Source organism: Alligator sinensis, unplaced genomic scaffold (genome assembly GCF_000455745.1).
Source record: "Alligator sinensis unplaced genomic scaffold, ASM45574v1 scaffold2094_1, whole genome shotgun sequence".
In the NCBI taxonomy this organism is placed as follows: Eukaryota; Metazoa; Chordata; order Crocodylia; family Alligatoridae; genus Alligator; species Alligator sinensis.
The window spans coordinates 56,213-72,973 of record NW_005843500.1 but is presented as its reverse complement, the minus strand read 5'-3'; the positions used below and the strand labels follow the sequence as shown (position 1 = coordinate 72,973).

At 40.4% G+C, this 16,761-nt stretch overlaps 1 protein-coding gene across 1 annotated transcript in view; it reads left to right on the top strand.

Annotated features, from left to right (window-relative positions):
• ENTPD3 (ectonucleoside triphosphate diphosphohydrolase 3) overlaps nt 1–16,761 on the top strand; it is a 30,500-nt gene that overhangs the window by 3,740 nt on the left and 9,999 nt on the right. Inside the window, exons 3-6 of the mRNA XM_025195422.1 lie at nt 3,374–3,501; nt 9,119–9,236; nt 14,389–14,539; nt 15,372–15,531. Of these exons, the coding sequence (XP_025051207.1) occupies nt 3,374–3,501; nt 9,119–9,236; nt 14,389–14,539; nt 15,372–15,531 (557 nt within the window). The remainder of the gene's footprint in view (nt 1–3,373; nt 3,502–9,118; nt 9,237–14,388; nt 14,540–15,371; nt 15,532–16,761) is intronic.

Sequence of the window (16,761 nt, the reverse complement as noted above, 5' to 3'; positions counted from 1 at the left end):
GGGGGGGGGGGGGGGGGGGGAATATTGCAGGGCAGAAGGAGAAGGGAGTCTCCAGGAAGAAGAGCTGGTTATAGAAAATAATTTGGGATTGAGAGATCTTTATTTGAAATGATGCTCAACCTTTTTGGCTGGTGGGCCAGATGGGCAGTGTCCTGTCCAACTACTGTGGGGAGCCCTGTGGGCTGGATGCTATGACTCCATGGGCTGTATTTGGCCTTGGGGTCAGAGGTTGAGCACCCCTGGTTGAAATTAAATGAAAGGATCAGATTACCTTTGCAGAATTTTGAAAGAACTAGCTCATGAAATTGCAAGTTTAGTAGCAAGGCTTTCTAATCTATCAGGCCTGTGATGGTACCATATGGTACCATTTTCTGGAGAATAGAAAATGTAGCACCTTATATCTAAGAGGGGGGGGGGAGAAACAATCCAGGCAAGTGCAGGTCTGTTAGTGTGACCTCAGAAGTGGGCAATACCTTAAAATTTGGAAGTAAAGAGTAATAAAGACACAGAGGGAATTAGGAAAAGGGATAAAAACATGGGTTTACTAAATATACGTTATGCCAATATCTTTTCTTTCTAGGCAAGGAGAAAGCAGTACATCCAATATATCTTGACTCTATATCTAAAATATCTTGACTTCACCAATGAGTAATCATTAGTTAAACTAGAGAACATAGGAATTAAAATCAGAATCACAAGGTGGATAAAAAAACTGGTTAAGGAGGAGACAACAACAAACTGTATCAACAAGAAAATTACTAGGCCAGCGGGTGGTTACTAGTTGAATTCCTCAAAGGTTAATCTTGTGATGACCAGTTTTGTTAATATTTTCATCAGGTTGTAGCCCTGGCACCTATGATTATGATGAATAGTCCTGTTTTGTTTTTTAAATCAATGACTATTTGTGCATAGTCATGTAGTTATGAAAATAACAAGTAGGTGTAGGCTAATGTTATTTGAGCATGGCAGTGTTGAGAAGCCCCCTCATTAACACAGGAGAATCTAAATAACACACAGGAAGAACTGCTGGACTTTGAGAATTCCAGTAAATGTACTGATGAATTTCATCTCCTTTCTAAGTGCAAGATTGTATACTTAGAGAGTAAAAATAGCTATAAATTAGGAGTTAATCCGTTGGAAATGACAAAAGAGGAGAAAGACCTGGATGTATTAGTGAGTCACTGGATGACTCTGACCCACCAATATAACGTGACCATGAGAAAGGCGCACACAATCCTAGGAAAAGTCAGGAAAGAGGTATTTCCAGGAGAGGAAAGACAGTATTAATACCATTATGAAGGGCTCTGATAAGAACTCCACTGGAGTACTGTATTGCAATTCTGGTCACCCAGGTTCAAGGCAGATGAATTTAGACAGGAACAAGTGTGGAGAAAGAAGGATGATCAGGGGGAATAGAGAGCCTGTCTTATTAGAGGAAAGTAGAAGAACTTGGTTTGTTTAGCTTAGGTAAGGAAAGGCTGAAAAGAGTTGACTGCTTTTCATGAATACATAAAGGTGATTAAATACAACAGAGGGAGAAGAACTATTTAAGCTAAAGGACAATATTGGGACAAGAATGTAAGAATTAGGCATAAATTAGCCTTGAATAAACTTAGCCTGGAAACTAGAAGAACATTATATTGTAGCAGTCTTCTTTTGGAGTCTTATGTTGTAGCAGCCTTCCATTGTCAAGAGCAAAAAAATCCCCAAATTATTTTAAGATGGAGTTTGTATGATGTGGTTGCCTGTGATAGCAGGAGGCTGGACTACATGGATGTCTCAGGATCCATCGGGTCCCATGGACATTTATATGTAAGCCTATTGCCTCTGCACCAGCTTGGGAACCCCTACAGCTTTGCCACTGCTCCCCGATAATAGCTTCTAAGATTCTTCTGCCTTTAAGGGGGTTCCTCTGTATTAGAGAATATTTAAGACTGCCTTTGCCAGTATTATCTTCCCTTTGATCTATGCAGAGACAATGATGCACCTCTCCATTAATCTCCAGCCATTCTCCCAGCCTGTTAATTCTGCTCCCCTCTTCCCTATCCCCTGTGCATCCACAATTGCCTTTCAGGGCAAGCATAAAGGTTATTGCTTCCAAGGCACTGAAATACCTTTTTGAATAAGGAGAGACATTTGCCCAGGCAGGATCACCTCTGGTGGAAGAGATAAAGGGTTAATAGTAATTACAGTACAATGAAAAAACAAAACAAACCCTCCTTGAACTCCTTGGAAACATTATTAGGAGCAGCAGAAACAGCATACAAACAGCACCTTTACCTTTGAGTTTAATTTTCACATATATACTTAGGTTCACTCTATAAACTCTTCTGGGTGGGGCAGTTGTTCCCTTACTCATGTGTAAGGCATGTAGGATACCTTGGGCACTACATAATAATAATACTCTTTGTACTTGCCCACCCATAAAACTATCTTGAACTTCATTAATGCAGTTAGTAAGACAGTGTCTGCTATATGATTCTTAAGTCATCTTTGGATCATGTTTAGACAGTGCACTGTGTGTTACTTGACTACTACGAAGAGAGAGAGGTTATGGCTATGCTAGTGATCCCAGGGGCATGACTGAGAAACAATGCTTGCTCCCTCTCAGCATGTGAAAAATACTGCAAAAATGTTCTTTCATGCCTGGAGCTTTTGGGAACATGCCTATGGATGTTCTTAGGATCTTAATCTTGGGTGTGCTCCTGAGAGCAGTGTATAGCTGTTCTAACGGCAACTGCACACAACACTTTTTCAGCATGCAGTGCGTGCAGAATAGAAGCAGCAAGGTGAGGCTTGTTTCTTGGTGATAGGTTAAGGCGGTCTTTCTTAATCATTTTAGATTCATGACACCCCTTGGAAAATTCCACCTGTTAGTTTAAATTCTTTTTTTGACTATGAAAAAATAGACCAAAGCTTCTCTTGTAAAGAACTCAGAAAGACCATAACCGGTCAGAATGTTTTTGACACTATGGATTCCTATTTGAGATCTCTGGGTTTATCTTGTGAAACATGTTTGCAAACCTAATAGCAGTAACGTTGTATAATACCATGTGGCACCCTTGAAAGGATCACATGGCACCCTGCTTGAGACTCACTAGGCTAGAGTCACTGTAGGAAAAGTGTAAACATCCTTTTACATTACAGAGGTAGATTAGTTGGTGCAAAGCACCTTTCCTAGTCAGTTCCTGAGAAGACACAGGTACTCTTGTAGCTGCAAATTTTGTAGATCATCTATAATACTTCCATTGGGAATTCATCAGGAATTTTGCCTACTATGGACTATGGTACAGCTCTCTGAATTCAAATAGAGTGAGGAAGAGTAAGATGTGCCTTTAATATCCCTTATATGGATTTTCCCTTTTCATTTTAGGCTTCCGAGTGCTCTCCAGAAGTCCAACCATTGTTGCTTTGGTATTCCTTCTTCTAAGCATCATTGTTATTATTGCTATTACACTTATTCAGATCAACCGAAAAGAGGTCCTCTCTCCAGGACTGAAGGTATGTTTTGAAGGACAGAAGGAAATGGAAGAGTTTGATAAATTGTTGTTTAAGAGAATAATAGTGATAATCTCTCTGATGTGTTTTACATAATAATCCCAACATGTTTTACTAGCATTTAAGAGTTAGAGTCTCATATATCCCCTGAGCTAAGTATCAAGGTCTCTATTTTGCCAATAGAGAGACTGATACTGAGAGAACAAGGGAATTGCCCAAGGTCACACAGAAAGGCAGTGGCAAAGCTGGGGGTGGGGTGGGGAAGAGTCCCTCATTCTTAGTCTTTTAGCTACTAAACAATGCTTCGTCTGGATCTGAGCTTCTCTATGAGAAGAAACAATTTCCTTTATCAGTCCAGATTGAGGCTTTGCAGTAGTTGTTATAAAAAATTGTTACTTCGTTAAATTATTTATGAAATGATTTAGCTAATGGCTGATTTTGGCCTCAGATAAGTGTATGAAACTGCGTAGTTCTTGCAAGTTACATGTGCATCAAAAAGCATCATGTGGAACTTAATGTGCAATAAGAGTCACTACACAAGTTAGGACTTGTTAGCTCCATTACCCTTCCTTCTAACAATACCAATGTGAAAGTGTGTAAATCTGAAAAGTTTAACTGAAATACTTTGGAAGATATATTCAGACTTTGTTTTCAGCTGCAACATAGTTAAAAGGTTATGTGGGCAGACTTAGAAGAATTGATATATATCACTTAAGAACAAGGTAATAAAAAATAAGCCCCTTCCTGAGAAAATGTGAGTTCAGATCCTTTGAGTCCTATGCTTTGTACAGCTACCAACACATTAAAGGAGAACAGTCCCACCCTGACCTAGTGCTGATGTAAAGTGCTCACTAAGATCCCTAGCACAGGGGAAAATTTTGTTACCGGGAATTCCTGGTAGTAAAAAAACAGCGCAAAAAAATGGCGTGAAAAAAGCGGCATGGCACACGCAAAAGTAGCATGTGGTGGTAGATACAGAGGTTTGGTCCTCCTAGGAGATGCTCTGGCTGCTGGCCAGAGTATCTCCACTCCTTTAGTAATCCCCCAGCTCCTCCAGGATGCCAGAGCTAGGAGGAGTGGGGAAAGGGCAGTTTCCCCGAAGTGGGTCTATTTGCCCCACACCAAAGTGCACATGTAGGGGTGTGCACTGCAGCAAAAAGTTGTGGCACAAATTTGTGTGTCTACTATTTTTGCCACTTCAAGTGCATGCCTTTGCATGTGGGGATGTGCCTCATGGGTTTATAAAGCCCCTCTGCTGATGTACTGCTAATTCCATGGTTGCTCATCATGAGTCCTTTTCATAGGGCTAAGTCAGGGCTGACTTTTCTGTAGCACTGAGGTTTATGGAAATTATGTCTTCAGGGGACTTGCTGAACAAACTTAAGATGGTGCATTATCTGTCCTACTCTGTTCCCTTTGTACCACTTCAGAATTCAGCTGTGATCATCAAAAAGAGTTGTTTTTGAAAGGATAGCTTTGATCCTGAGATACAGTAATGTCCTAGAATTAGCAGCTTTTAAGTGATAGCTACTGTGGCCTAAAGTTACTTTTAGTACCCTAAAGCTTTTCATGCAGGGGTTTCCAGTTATTTGTATGAAGATAAGTACAGCTGCTCTGGAGCATGAATTTGGATTTGAGGAGGCCTAGCATCTTTCAGCAAATGTTCATCATTTGCAGGACTGACTGGGTTCTTTGGCAGGAAAGGAGGATCTTGAAACACCAGTCACTGAAGCCCATAACACATATGCTGATGTGACAGTGTTTGGAAATGAAAGTATCCTAATATACGTACTTGCTTGAAATCAAATAGCTATGGCAATAGCAAAAAGGAAAACTATTGTCTCTTTCTTTACAAGTGGCTTTGTTCCTTCTGCTTCAGCTACTCAGCACAAAACTAAATCACTCATAACATGACCTTCTGGAGCATGGACTATTGCATAGTAGTACTTTTCCAGGTGCATTGATAGCACTCTGCCTTCAGGGTCATGTTTCTACTATACATATAGGCAAGCGTTACACAACATGTGTCATTTTGGTTTCATGCCTGTTGGAAGAGCTGAGGCTTTCATTTTTCTAATCCAGTAATTTGTGAAGGGTTTACTAACCCATCAGTTTAGGCTAGGGCACTCAAAGGGCTTGGGACTTGTTCAAATATTATGAAACAAGAATGCTGAAGGAAATGCAAATATCTTTCAGTACCATGACTTGGAAATAAGTGTGGTATTAAAGACACTAGCTTTGAATTTAGCGAGCCCTAATGCCTGGAAATATATTTCTTTATTGATAGAAACAGCTTCTTAATCGCACGTTAAAGTGTCCTATAGTTTTATCCCTGTCAAATCATTTTTGTCATCTGGTACATGCTTTTGATTGTGTTCTGAATGTGGAATAGCAAGCTGTGGGCACAAACTGATTGATTCAAGAAGCTTTGACCATGTTCCCAATTGTGGTTCTTAAAATTCATTTAAAATCTATATAGTTAAACTGGAACAAGCCCCCAATATGAACACACTTAAAGTGGTCCCACCTTTGCTGTAATTCTTTTATTTTGCATTAGTAAATTACGAAATTAAGCCAAGCTGATTTAAAGGAGGGTTAACTGTGTTAACTGTGTCCATTCTACAGGGTTGCGTCTATTTAGCTAGATTGAGTTAAATTGTGCAAGTTTTTGAGATAGACCAGGCCTTTGTAAACTGGTCAGCAGGTTGCATCAGAGACATCAGACCTGCCTTGTACTTTATTTAGCTTTTGTGCACACTGGGCATGTCTACATGAGACCTTTACTGTGCATTTGATTAATTAACTGTACAGTAAATGTCTCAGCATCTACATGTTCACCCCTATTAAGGTGCAAAAAGCTAATAAACTCTACAGCAGGGTAGGACTTGGAGTTTTTCTTTACAAGTGGAGATTTTTCATGCACAGCAGCGCACATGGAGACGCTGCCCTAGATGGCTGGGTTACAGGGTGTTTCAGCATGGGGCTAGCCAGCAGGCAGCCCCCACACAGAAGTACCCTTGTGCATCAGCCAGCCCCTCTGCAGCATGTGGAGCGTGATTGGAGCAGCCCTAGATTGGCAGGCTGACCTGCCAGCCCAGGCTGCTCCGACCAGACTCCATGTGCTATGTACGAATATACTCCGGAGTAATAAGCTGCAGAGTTTATTCGTGTGAATTAATTGCATGTGTAGATGTGAACACTGGGTGTAAAACACTACTGGGTTAGAATGGTAAAGTATTATGCCCACTTTGTACAGGCATAAATTATTACACAAAGTTCTGACAGTGGAATCTACTCCATTAATCTATTACCAGTGTCAGTGAAGTGAGGGGGAAAAATAGAATACTAATATGGTGACTACAACCATGGCAGTGCCTCTAGCAACAGGAAAAGCTGCATGACAGAAAATGGAAACATTCTGTTCCTTCAGGCTGTTTCTCTTTTCTTCATTCCCAGTTCTCCCAGACAGCAATGGAGTTCCACCCCCTTTTTCCTTGATCAGTTTTCCCTTTTTGCTTTCTTAACTAATCTTACAACATATTATAACAAACAGATGGTATACTGATCATCCCTGAGTATTTGGGATCCCCGACTTTCCGCCCCCTCATGCTATTCTCTTCTTTATTGACCTTTGTCTCAAATTATGTTGTTCTAGTCACAGACTGTCTTCTGCACTCCCACAATGCATTTAAAATATAGGAAGCCCAGTTTCACGCTCTCCCATATGCAGCACTTAGCCCAGATTTGGCCTAAGTAATGCTTTAAAAATAGAATGTTTCTGGGAACAAGAGAAGAAATGACAAGAACAGAGGAAAAGGCAACAGAGGAAGGGAACAAGGAAATCAGGCCTCAGCTTGTCAGTGGTACAACCTATCAAGCCAGACTGATATTTTTTAATGTAAAAACAGCCACAGCCAGACACTGATTCTCAAATGCAAGTAAATAAATTGGAAAAGTGAGGTAAAACCCCCACATTTGAGTTAAAACATTAAAAAGCATAATTGATGGTAGGGAGGAGTATCAACAGGATCTCCAAGTCCTCAGTTATCATGAGTTTCCTGCCAATGAGATTCTGGGGGTTGTAAATAAATTCAGTAACTCTGAAGCAGATAAGGGAAGTCTCCATCATCTTCCCTTTCCAGCTGCATGTAAAATGGGGATAATGATATTACTGTGGTAAGTCTGATATTATTCTGATAATGATATTACTCTGCAGACATTTTTTTGGCTAGGGACTTTTTCTTACTATGTGTACGTATGTTGTCTAACACAATGGGGCCCTCATCTGAGGGGGACTTTAGAAAAGATTGTAATACAAGTAAAGAATCATACAGTTGACATTTGATTGCAGCAACTGATAAGAACAGCAACCTTTTACCAGCATTTTTTCCTTGGGAATATTCTGTATACCATGAAGTCAGATGACACTCCCTATAACAGCCAGAGCTGCTTAGGAACAACAGCTAATCACCATGTTGCTAGTAACAGGTATTGACTGTAAAAGAATCATAGAAAAGCGAAAGGGACCTCAGGAGGTCATCTAGTCCAACCTGTGCAGAATCATCCCTGTCGAAACTATCTTAGACAAGCATTAGTTTCTCAGAGCAGAGAGTAAATCCAAAGTGAGAATATCCTGTTTCCTGGTTTTCAGACATCCCTGTAATGAGAGAAGCACTTAAACTTACAAATATGAACACTTTTATACAGCAAGCCAAACCACTCACTAATGTGCTAGTATTGATATTAGCAGCATTTGTACCAGTTACGAATCAGCTACAAAATAAGGAACTAACCCTATTTATTTGGATTGTATTTCAAAAGAAACAACAAAGGTCATCTTTTGCTCATGATACCAGCAGTCAGGACATCCTGGGCCTACTAACTGTTAGCACTTCAGAGTCAAGATTTACAGTTCTGATTGCTAAGGGAGTAGGTACATCTCACAAGATATATGAGGCATCTAGATCTTTGTAAAGAATTTCGTATCCCAGACAATCATTAATTATTCCATTTATTGTAAAGAGCTTCAGTCTGCAGCTCAATCAAGCATGCCTTCTTCTGTTCTTGTAGTTTTTGTTAAATTGAAAAGGATGAGTGGAGGCTATGATGGCTGTAGAAGACAACTGAAGTTTGCCTTGATAGCATTTGTATGTAGTACAGACTGGACATAGTGCCACACCTGGAAGCTATAGCAAGGACTAGAAATAGTAGTGCTGGAATTGGGTTTCCTATGGGGAATATAGTGGTGTGTGTGTGCCTGTTCTCGTGATGTACTGAGCATACTCACTGCCCATTGACTTCAGCAGTGATTTGGGGTGATCCACATTTTACAAAGTCTTCATGTGCCTCACTGCAGAGTTTGGGCCTGACCCTAAAAGGTAGAGTGCTCTTTCCATTCTCACTGAGTTTGTATTTAGAGATGCAAAGATGACTATCTGTGCTGCAATTTTTTTAAGTTGTCTGGTTTATGCTGCGTGTCGGTATCTATTGCATGTCAAAATATTCTTATTTTATTAAGCATGTCTGTGGCACAGTGACACACATTGAAAGTCATGGGATACTTTATAAAAAACAAAATACTGGCAAACTCCTGGACTCTGAACTGTAACCATTTTTTCAGTATGGAATAGTGCTCGATGCCGGATCATCTCGGACTACTGTCTATGTTTACGAATGGCCAGCAGAAAAAGCAAATGATACTGGAGTAGTAAGTCAGACCTTCAAGTGCAACGTGAAAGGTGAGGATCAAATGGAGATTAGTGAATACAGTAATAGTCTGGTGCCAAAAAAGTTCTCTTTCTGAATTATCAGGTTTGATTTTTTCCCGCCCTACCACCTCCAAGCTCAATTAAGTTCTAGGAAGTAGGGGCTGATATGGATATAGTTACAGTTCTTTGGTGCCAACCCAGGTCCTGGTGATAGAGTAGACTGGGAGCTACTCTTGTGTAAGGCAACTGAGGATCAGTGTACTGGAGCTTTGCTTTTCCCTGAGCAATCCTTTACATGCCTCTTGCCTCTCCTCAGGTTTGGGGGGCGATAGCTTGAGCAGGAGCTGCCTGTTCTCGACTTACATCAGCTCCCTTGGAGAGAAAGCTGATTGGCACGAAAGGGCCAGATGGGGCTAGAGAATTTGGCCCTGTAATGTTCTAGTTTCCTCAGCTATTCTTTAAATTGGAGGGTTCTTGTCCAAACAATTAAAAATCATCACTCTAGTAGCTGTTTCTTGGGCCTCTGTACTGAAACTGCCAGCAAGGCTACAGATTTTGATTATGGTTTTGTGAAGTGGATTTAATCCATTAGGAACTGAACAAAAAAAATTCACACAGGGCATTAAACAGCCATCTGATAACTGACAAGTGCTATTGATTTGGGCTGGTGTCACGTCTAATCTTGAAGTGAAATTCTCTATTCTATACCAGTCACATATTTCCCTTTGCTTGTTATCTAGCTTCAGCTTTGGCTGGATAGTTTTGCATACCGGTGGGTCACCAAATTAATCATGAAACTAATATTCTCTTTTTTGTTTTCAAAAAGCAGAGGAATCGCAGTCAGGGCTGATGTGCACAAGCAGATCTGGTTGGAAAAGCTGATGCAGGATCTGACTGCACTGTGGTTTGCTGGAGCCAGTGCTATCACCCACCCATGCACAAGTGTACAAATTCATTCAGTAACTGAGACTAGCCCTCAAAACATTTCAAGGCTTCCTTAGGATCAGATTATACTGGGGTCCTCACCTCTTTTTGAGGAATTGAGCACCACTCAGGAGCAGACCTGGGAAAACAAGCACTTTTAGGGCCAGTTTAGGTAGTTCTTCATCTATTTCAAAACATGCCTTTGTCCTTGGTTTGTGATTTGTGGTGAGGGGGTCTTTTTTCTTTTTCTCTTTTAATTAGTTTAATTAGTTGATCCAAAAATACTCTGTGCTCAAGCCAAGATTACAGCCTGTGAAAAGTGGGGCTTCAGTGAATAAAAATAATCTCAAAACTATTTCCTTTACAGACACAGTCTTCCTATAGCAGTGATAGGAAATTTTTATGAAAAGTATAAGCCTCTGAATTCATAGATTCATAGATTGTAAAGGGCTGGAAGGGACCTTGGAAGATCATCGGGTCCAGTCCCCTTGCACCAAGCAGGAAAGGCAACTGGGGTCAGTGACACCAGCAAGGTGACTGTCCAGTCTCTTCTTGAAGATTTCCAGGGTAGGCGATTGCACCACCTGTGGAAGGAGCTTATTCCACAGTTTGGATGCCCTAGCTGTGAAGAAGTTTTTCCTAATGTTGAACCTGAAGTGGTCTTCTAGGAGTTTGTGACCATTACTCCTGGTTTTCCCCAAGGGTGCCCTGGTGAACAGTTGTTCACTGAGCCCTTGATGTGTCCCAGGGGTGTCCCTGATGTAGCAGTAAGCTGCCACCAAGTCCCCTCTCAGCCTTCTCTTCTTCAGGCTGAAGAGTCCCAGGTCCCTCAGCCTTACCTCAAAAGGCTTGCTGTGCAAGTCCCTGATCATATGGGTGGCCCTTCTCTGGACTCTCTCGAGCTTTTCCACGTCCTTGTTGAAGTGCAGCGCCCAGAACTGGATGCAGTACTCCATCTGTGGTCTCACCAATGCCGAGTAGAGTGGGAGAATCACTTCCTTGGTTTTGCTGGAGATGCATCGACTGATGCACGCCAGAGTATTATTTGCCCTGCTGGCTATGTCGCACTGCTGGCTCACGTTCATACTATGGTCTATTATTACTCCCAGGTCTTTTTCATTCATAGTACTAGTCAGATTGATGTTGCCAAGCCCATAGGTGTGCAGCGGATTGTTTGTCCCCAGGTGGAGCGCTTTACATTTCTCGATGTCAAATCTCATCTGGTTCTGATCTACCCAACTCTCCAGCCTGTCTAGGTCTGCCTGTATCTGCAGCCTATCTTCAAGTGTGTTCACACTTCCCCATAACTTGGTGTTGTCCGCGAACTTGGCCAGTGAGCTCTTCACCCCCACATCCGAATCATTGCTGAAAATGTTAAAAAGCACTGGACCAAGCACCGACCCCTGAGGGACACCACTAGCCACTTCTTGCCAAGACATGACACATCCGTTCAGTAGAACTCTCTGGGTCCTATCCTGTAGCCAGCTTCCCAATTATGTTTCCCATTTAGTGTTTACCTGAAAAAAACCCTTTGATTATCCCTTAATATTCTGGGAAATAGAGTCTCTGGGAAAGGACCACATACAAGCTATTTGGATGCATTGGTCTCATTTCCAGCAAGTTAGATGTGTATGAGAGAGGGAGAGAGAGACTAATCAACTCTCTTATGAGACATATGCTGATCTGTGATATCAGCCCCGACCTACACAGATGGCTTTTTCTTTCCTTCTCTCTCTCCAAAATGTATATCAATGCTGATTATTTAAAAACCTCTATGCCAGTTCTTTTCTGGAAAAGGATATTTAGGATGTTGCTTCCTGATAAATTTAGAAAAGTAGTTTCTACCCGCTATTCTCTCCTCAGTGCTAATATACATGCACCCTGCCAGTTGTTTAAAAAAATGTAGAGAGGAATATTAACTTTCACAGAGCACAGAAGAACTGCAGCAGGGCTTGTCAGGTGGTATATCTTTACAGGTTGCAGAAGTGGCAGGCTGCCTACACTAGACTGTATATCAGTGGATGCACATTGGCATCTCATGTCTTGACTAATTAAGAATGTTGCCCTAAGGCTTTTTGGTGTGAGAAAAAATGTATAATGTGTAATGCAGCGGAGCAACTCTGCTGCTTAAAAATGCTGAAGATAGCACTTTTTAAGTTTGTTTTAATTAGGGCTTTTCTCCCAAGTGGAAAGAAAAGAATGACAGAATGTGAAGGGCCAGGGGACCATGTACAGTGATATTTGAATCTCTTCAAAGGTGCCTCATGGTCACAGTAATGAAAGCTGTGTCAGTCTCCTATGATACCTAGTGTGAAATGAAGCCAAACTAGACTGTGAGGGAGGAAGTGAAGACAGGGAGGAGCAATAATCCTGCAACATGCTTCTACCTTTCTTCCCTCTCCTACATGAGGGTAGCAGCTAGGCACAGACATGAGTGAGGGCTTCACAAAAATGAGCAGGTGGTGTGGGAGGAATCAATTCAGTGAGAAGCATTCTCCAATTAGTACTGTGAGAAGTGTCCAATCTATGTGAATACTGATCTGGGGCCAGAACCAGCAAAGAACATAGGCACCTATTTCCAAAACTGTCTAGTCTGGGGCAGTTGTGGGCATGTGTAAAACCAGAATGTCAGTTGCCTATAGTGCTTCAAAGTCAACCCAGGAAGCACTTAGCAAACTTAGATACTTGCAAGGTTAGGCAACAGCTGCACCTGTTAAACTTGGACATCTCAATTCTGCCAACGTCCTGCTTTAGGTGCCTAAGTCCTTTATTGTATATAACTCCTTGTTCATAATCATTTATAGGATGGATCTGCTCTGTCTGTCTATATCACACTGATCATGACACTATGAGGTACCTGACAAATAGACATAGATTCACATACATGGTAGGCATAAGAAATTCTCATTCTCTCACACCCACCATGCACTGGTGAAGGAGGTTGACTGTTTTTTGTTTTGTTCCTGGGGTATCTTTCTTTACTGTGGTTCTTTTGTTGTTATTCATTCTTGCTGTTATAGGAAAGCTATGGTGAAGAGATCAGTCTGGCAAGATAGATATCCTTGAGGTGGCGAGGTCTATAGTGTTGTAGGGTGACATCTCATACTTGGGGACAGTGATGGATTTAGGCTTAAGCTACTTAAACCACAGTTTAGGGCCTCACAATATGAGGTGAGGGGTCTCTAAATAAGAAAAAAACTGGACATTTTTATTCTAATATGACAATAATATACATATATTTGGCTCCACAGATATTATTCATATTGAGTTCATAAATTTGTGCAGAACTAACAATAATTCATCTTAAACATTTCATGAAAATCCATTTTCATGGATTTTGTGGATTGTTTTTATCATATGGGGTCTCTTAAACTGGACATAGTTTAGGGTTTCAGCATGTCATAATCCAGCACTGGGACCAGCCATAGAAGAGGCTCAGTTACTTGTTCCCTCTAGTCTCACTTTGATCCTATTGTTCCTTAGGCCCACAGCTGTGGGGTTAGGCCTTTGTTCCAAGTAATCCGTGAGTTGGCATATCTACTTTGGAGTCTGGCTTTGATCATGAAACCTCCTTGGCACTTAAGTGCCCAAATTGTATAAAGGAAAATCTGCTTGTTGCTCTCTAGAAAGTTTTTTTGGGTGAATTTCTTCACTTAATAATTATGGGCGTGTCCATTTTACAGATGGGGAGACTGAAACATGGGAAGAGAAGTGTTTGCCCACAATCAACCAGCAGTGACTCCTGGTTTTAGGTCCCTACTTAGTAGAAGATGTTGATTTTGGTCAAACTGTGATCAAATTACACATTACAGTTTGATATTTTTGCTATCATTGGATGCTAGGTAAAGCTTCACATATGCCAGTTTGTTAGCTGTAGTCCACATCACTTAGGACACAGAGGGGTGGACTTATGTGTAATTTAGATCTGTGAGTTTTCCGTGCAGGAGACGTTTTACTTTTCTGTACTGCAGGGCACACAAAGTGCTATTCTGCTAGTTTGTGTTTGTGTGCAGTTGGAGGGACAGAAGCTTAGAGGATGTAGCTCATACGCTGAAAAGAAACATTCCTGACAAAACATTTCATGGCATGTTCATGAATATCTGTATTACTCTTTTAGATTTTTTACTTAAATATTTTATGTTAAAACGTCTTTTCAAACTGGAATTTCAAAAGGGTGGGAAAAGCTGTTTCTTCTAATGTCTTTCATTAGGTTAAGATATAGCTGGTAAAACTAAATTAGCCACTTGTTTTCTTTTAGGCCCTGGCATATCCAGTTATGGGAATAGCCCTCGAGATGTTGCCAAACCCATTGATGACTGTATGAAAAAAGTCAAGGAGCAAGTTCCATCCAATATGCATAAAAATACCCCTGCCTATCTGGGAGCTACTGCTGGAATGAGACTATTGAGGTATAGTACAATCCCATAATACCCCTTGATGTACATAAACAGAAATGCAGCAAATGAGACTAGGAAGCAAATATGCGTTGAACAGACATCTGTTTACCAGGAATTGATCTGTCTCAAAAGGAAACCAAACTCAGCCAATAAAACTAAAGACTTGGAACTGCTGGTTTGGCTTTTTCCAGCTCTGTTGTTCCTTTCCTATGTTACTTCACTGTATTGAAAATAAATATTTGCTTGCTTTACCAAAAACAGTACATAGACATCATTCTCTTCTCAGAATGTGTTCTCAACTCCCACTGAGTAAATGATCAGTGTATGTGTATATTTGATGGTAAGAAGGCCAGATTCACACCTGGTATAATACAGCTAACAATGAAGTTTCAGTGGATATGAATAACTTCCTATGTATTACACTTTATTTATGTATATGGCTTTCTGGTCTGGCACCAGCTGACTTTTATATTTATTCTGTGGGTAAACAGAAGATTAAAATCCCCATAACTATCAAGTCGGCACCTTTTACATAAACATTCAGTGCACTAAAAACAGTTTTATATAAAGAACAAAATACCCAGGTATTTGTATGATACACATGGCCACTCTTGGACATAACTGCAGTTTAACACTGCTAAAGTTGCTTTAAATCAACTTCTTTTGCAGAAAGTAACTGTACATCTAACTTGGTTTTCCTTAGTACAGGCTGATCCTCTGAGATAAAATAGTCTTTGATTTTTCAGTAAGAAATCATGGGCGTATTTTTAGTCATTAGTTTAGCAGACAAATATGAAATTGCTTTTTCAGATGCTCAGCATGTTGTGTTTTGTGAATTGCTTAGGTTGCAAAATGAAACGGCAGCCAATGAAGTCCTTGCAAGCATTCAAAGCTACTTCACAACCCAACCCTTTGAATTTAGGGGTGCACAGATCATAACTGGGCAAGAGGAAGGGGTGTATGGATGGATTACAGCCAACTATTTAATGGGCAATTTTGTGGAGGTGTGTGGAAAAAACCTGCATGTTTTATCTTACAGTACTGTTTTATAAATCATACATTTTAGAAGAGTTGTATGTTAAAAAAGCCGTTGGCTTCACATTCCTAACAAAAGTACATTACAGTAGTTTTTGGTATAAAGATAGAATTAAAAATGTAGAGTTTTTACTTTGAGTAATACTGAAAATGCTTTATAAGGGATACAGGGGTGTAGGCTGTAGTCATGTTGGTCTAAGGACCTATGTCCTTATAAGGGATATGTTTCATGGAATGTGTTCTATATCATGATCAGGTACAGAACAGGATTCCTGGCTTAATGATAAATCTAATGCCTTATTTGCACACACTGCTTCAACAATACTGGTACAGTTAAAGCAACAGAAATCCCCTAGCATGGACAAAGCTATAAACATGCTTAAAATATTCCTTCAGCTGCATCAATTTAAATAGGAATATGCTTTCATACAGGAAGAATGATGGTTTGTGCAGGTAATGTACCGTAATTTATTATGCCACCAGTATGACTATATCCACACTAGAGTTTGTACCAATATTTTGGTAAAAAAAGAAAATCATGCCAGGTCCCTTAGCTAACATAGTTTATAGTAGTAAAAATCTGAATGCAGACCAGGCCTAACTCTACCAGAATGTAGATCTCCACTGTTCAGTTGCATTTATCAGAGGTAGCTGCTCCCAAGAATACTCAAGAGGGTTATTCTAGGTTATCTTGTAAGACTGAAAAGAAATTCAACCAATTTCCAAAAATGGTTAGTTCTCCCTATGGAAGAGTTACTAGTAGATTGTGACAGCTTGCAAAGTGAATTTATAGTTCACTGATCTGAATCCAAAGTGACATCTCACTTCAGAGACATTTGCAGGAGTTAATCACACAATTGATGGTATATGAACATTGTGGAAGTACTACATAGTGATTTCATAACTCTACACTCTGGGATATTGTTTTTCCCCTTTGCTTACACTCACACAGCAACACTGACTTCACTGCAGGGGCATAACTGAATATGGTCTCTAATTTTGTAGGGCTTATGATCAAAATCTCAAATTCTGTGTGAAAGATTTTGTGGATTTTGAGGGTCCACAAGATGCTAGGAAACCAGGTTAGTACACAGAATACAAAGGACTAAAGCAACATGAAGAATTTGGCTCTTGTTTCAATAGAGTCATGGTTTCATCATAGGAGTTTGCATGAAAATATTTGCTGGGGTATGATGTCT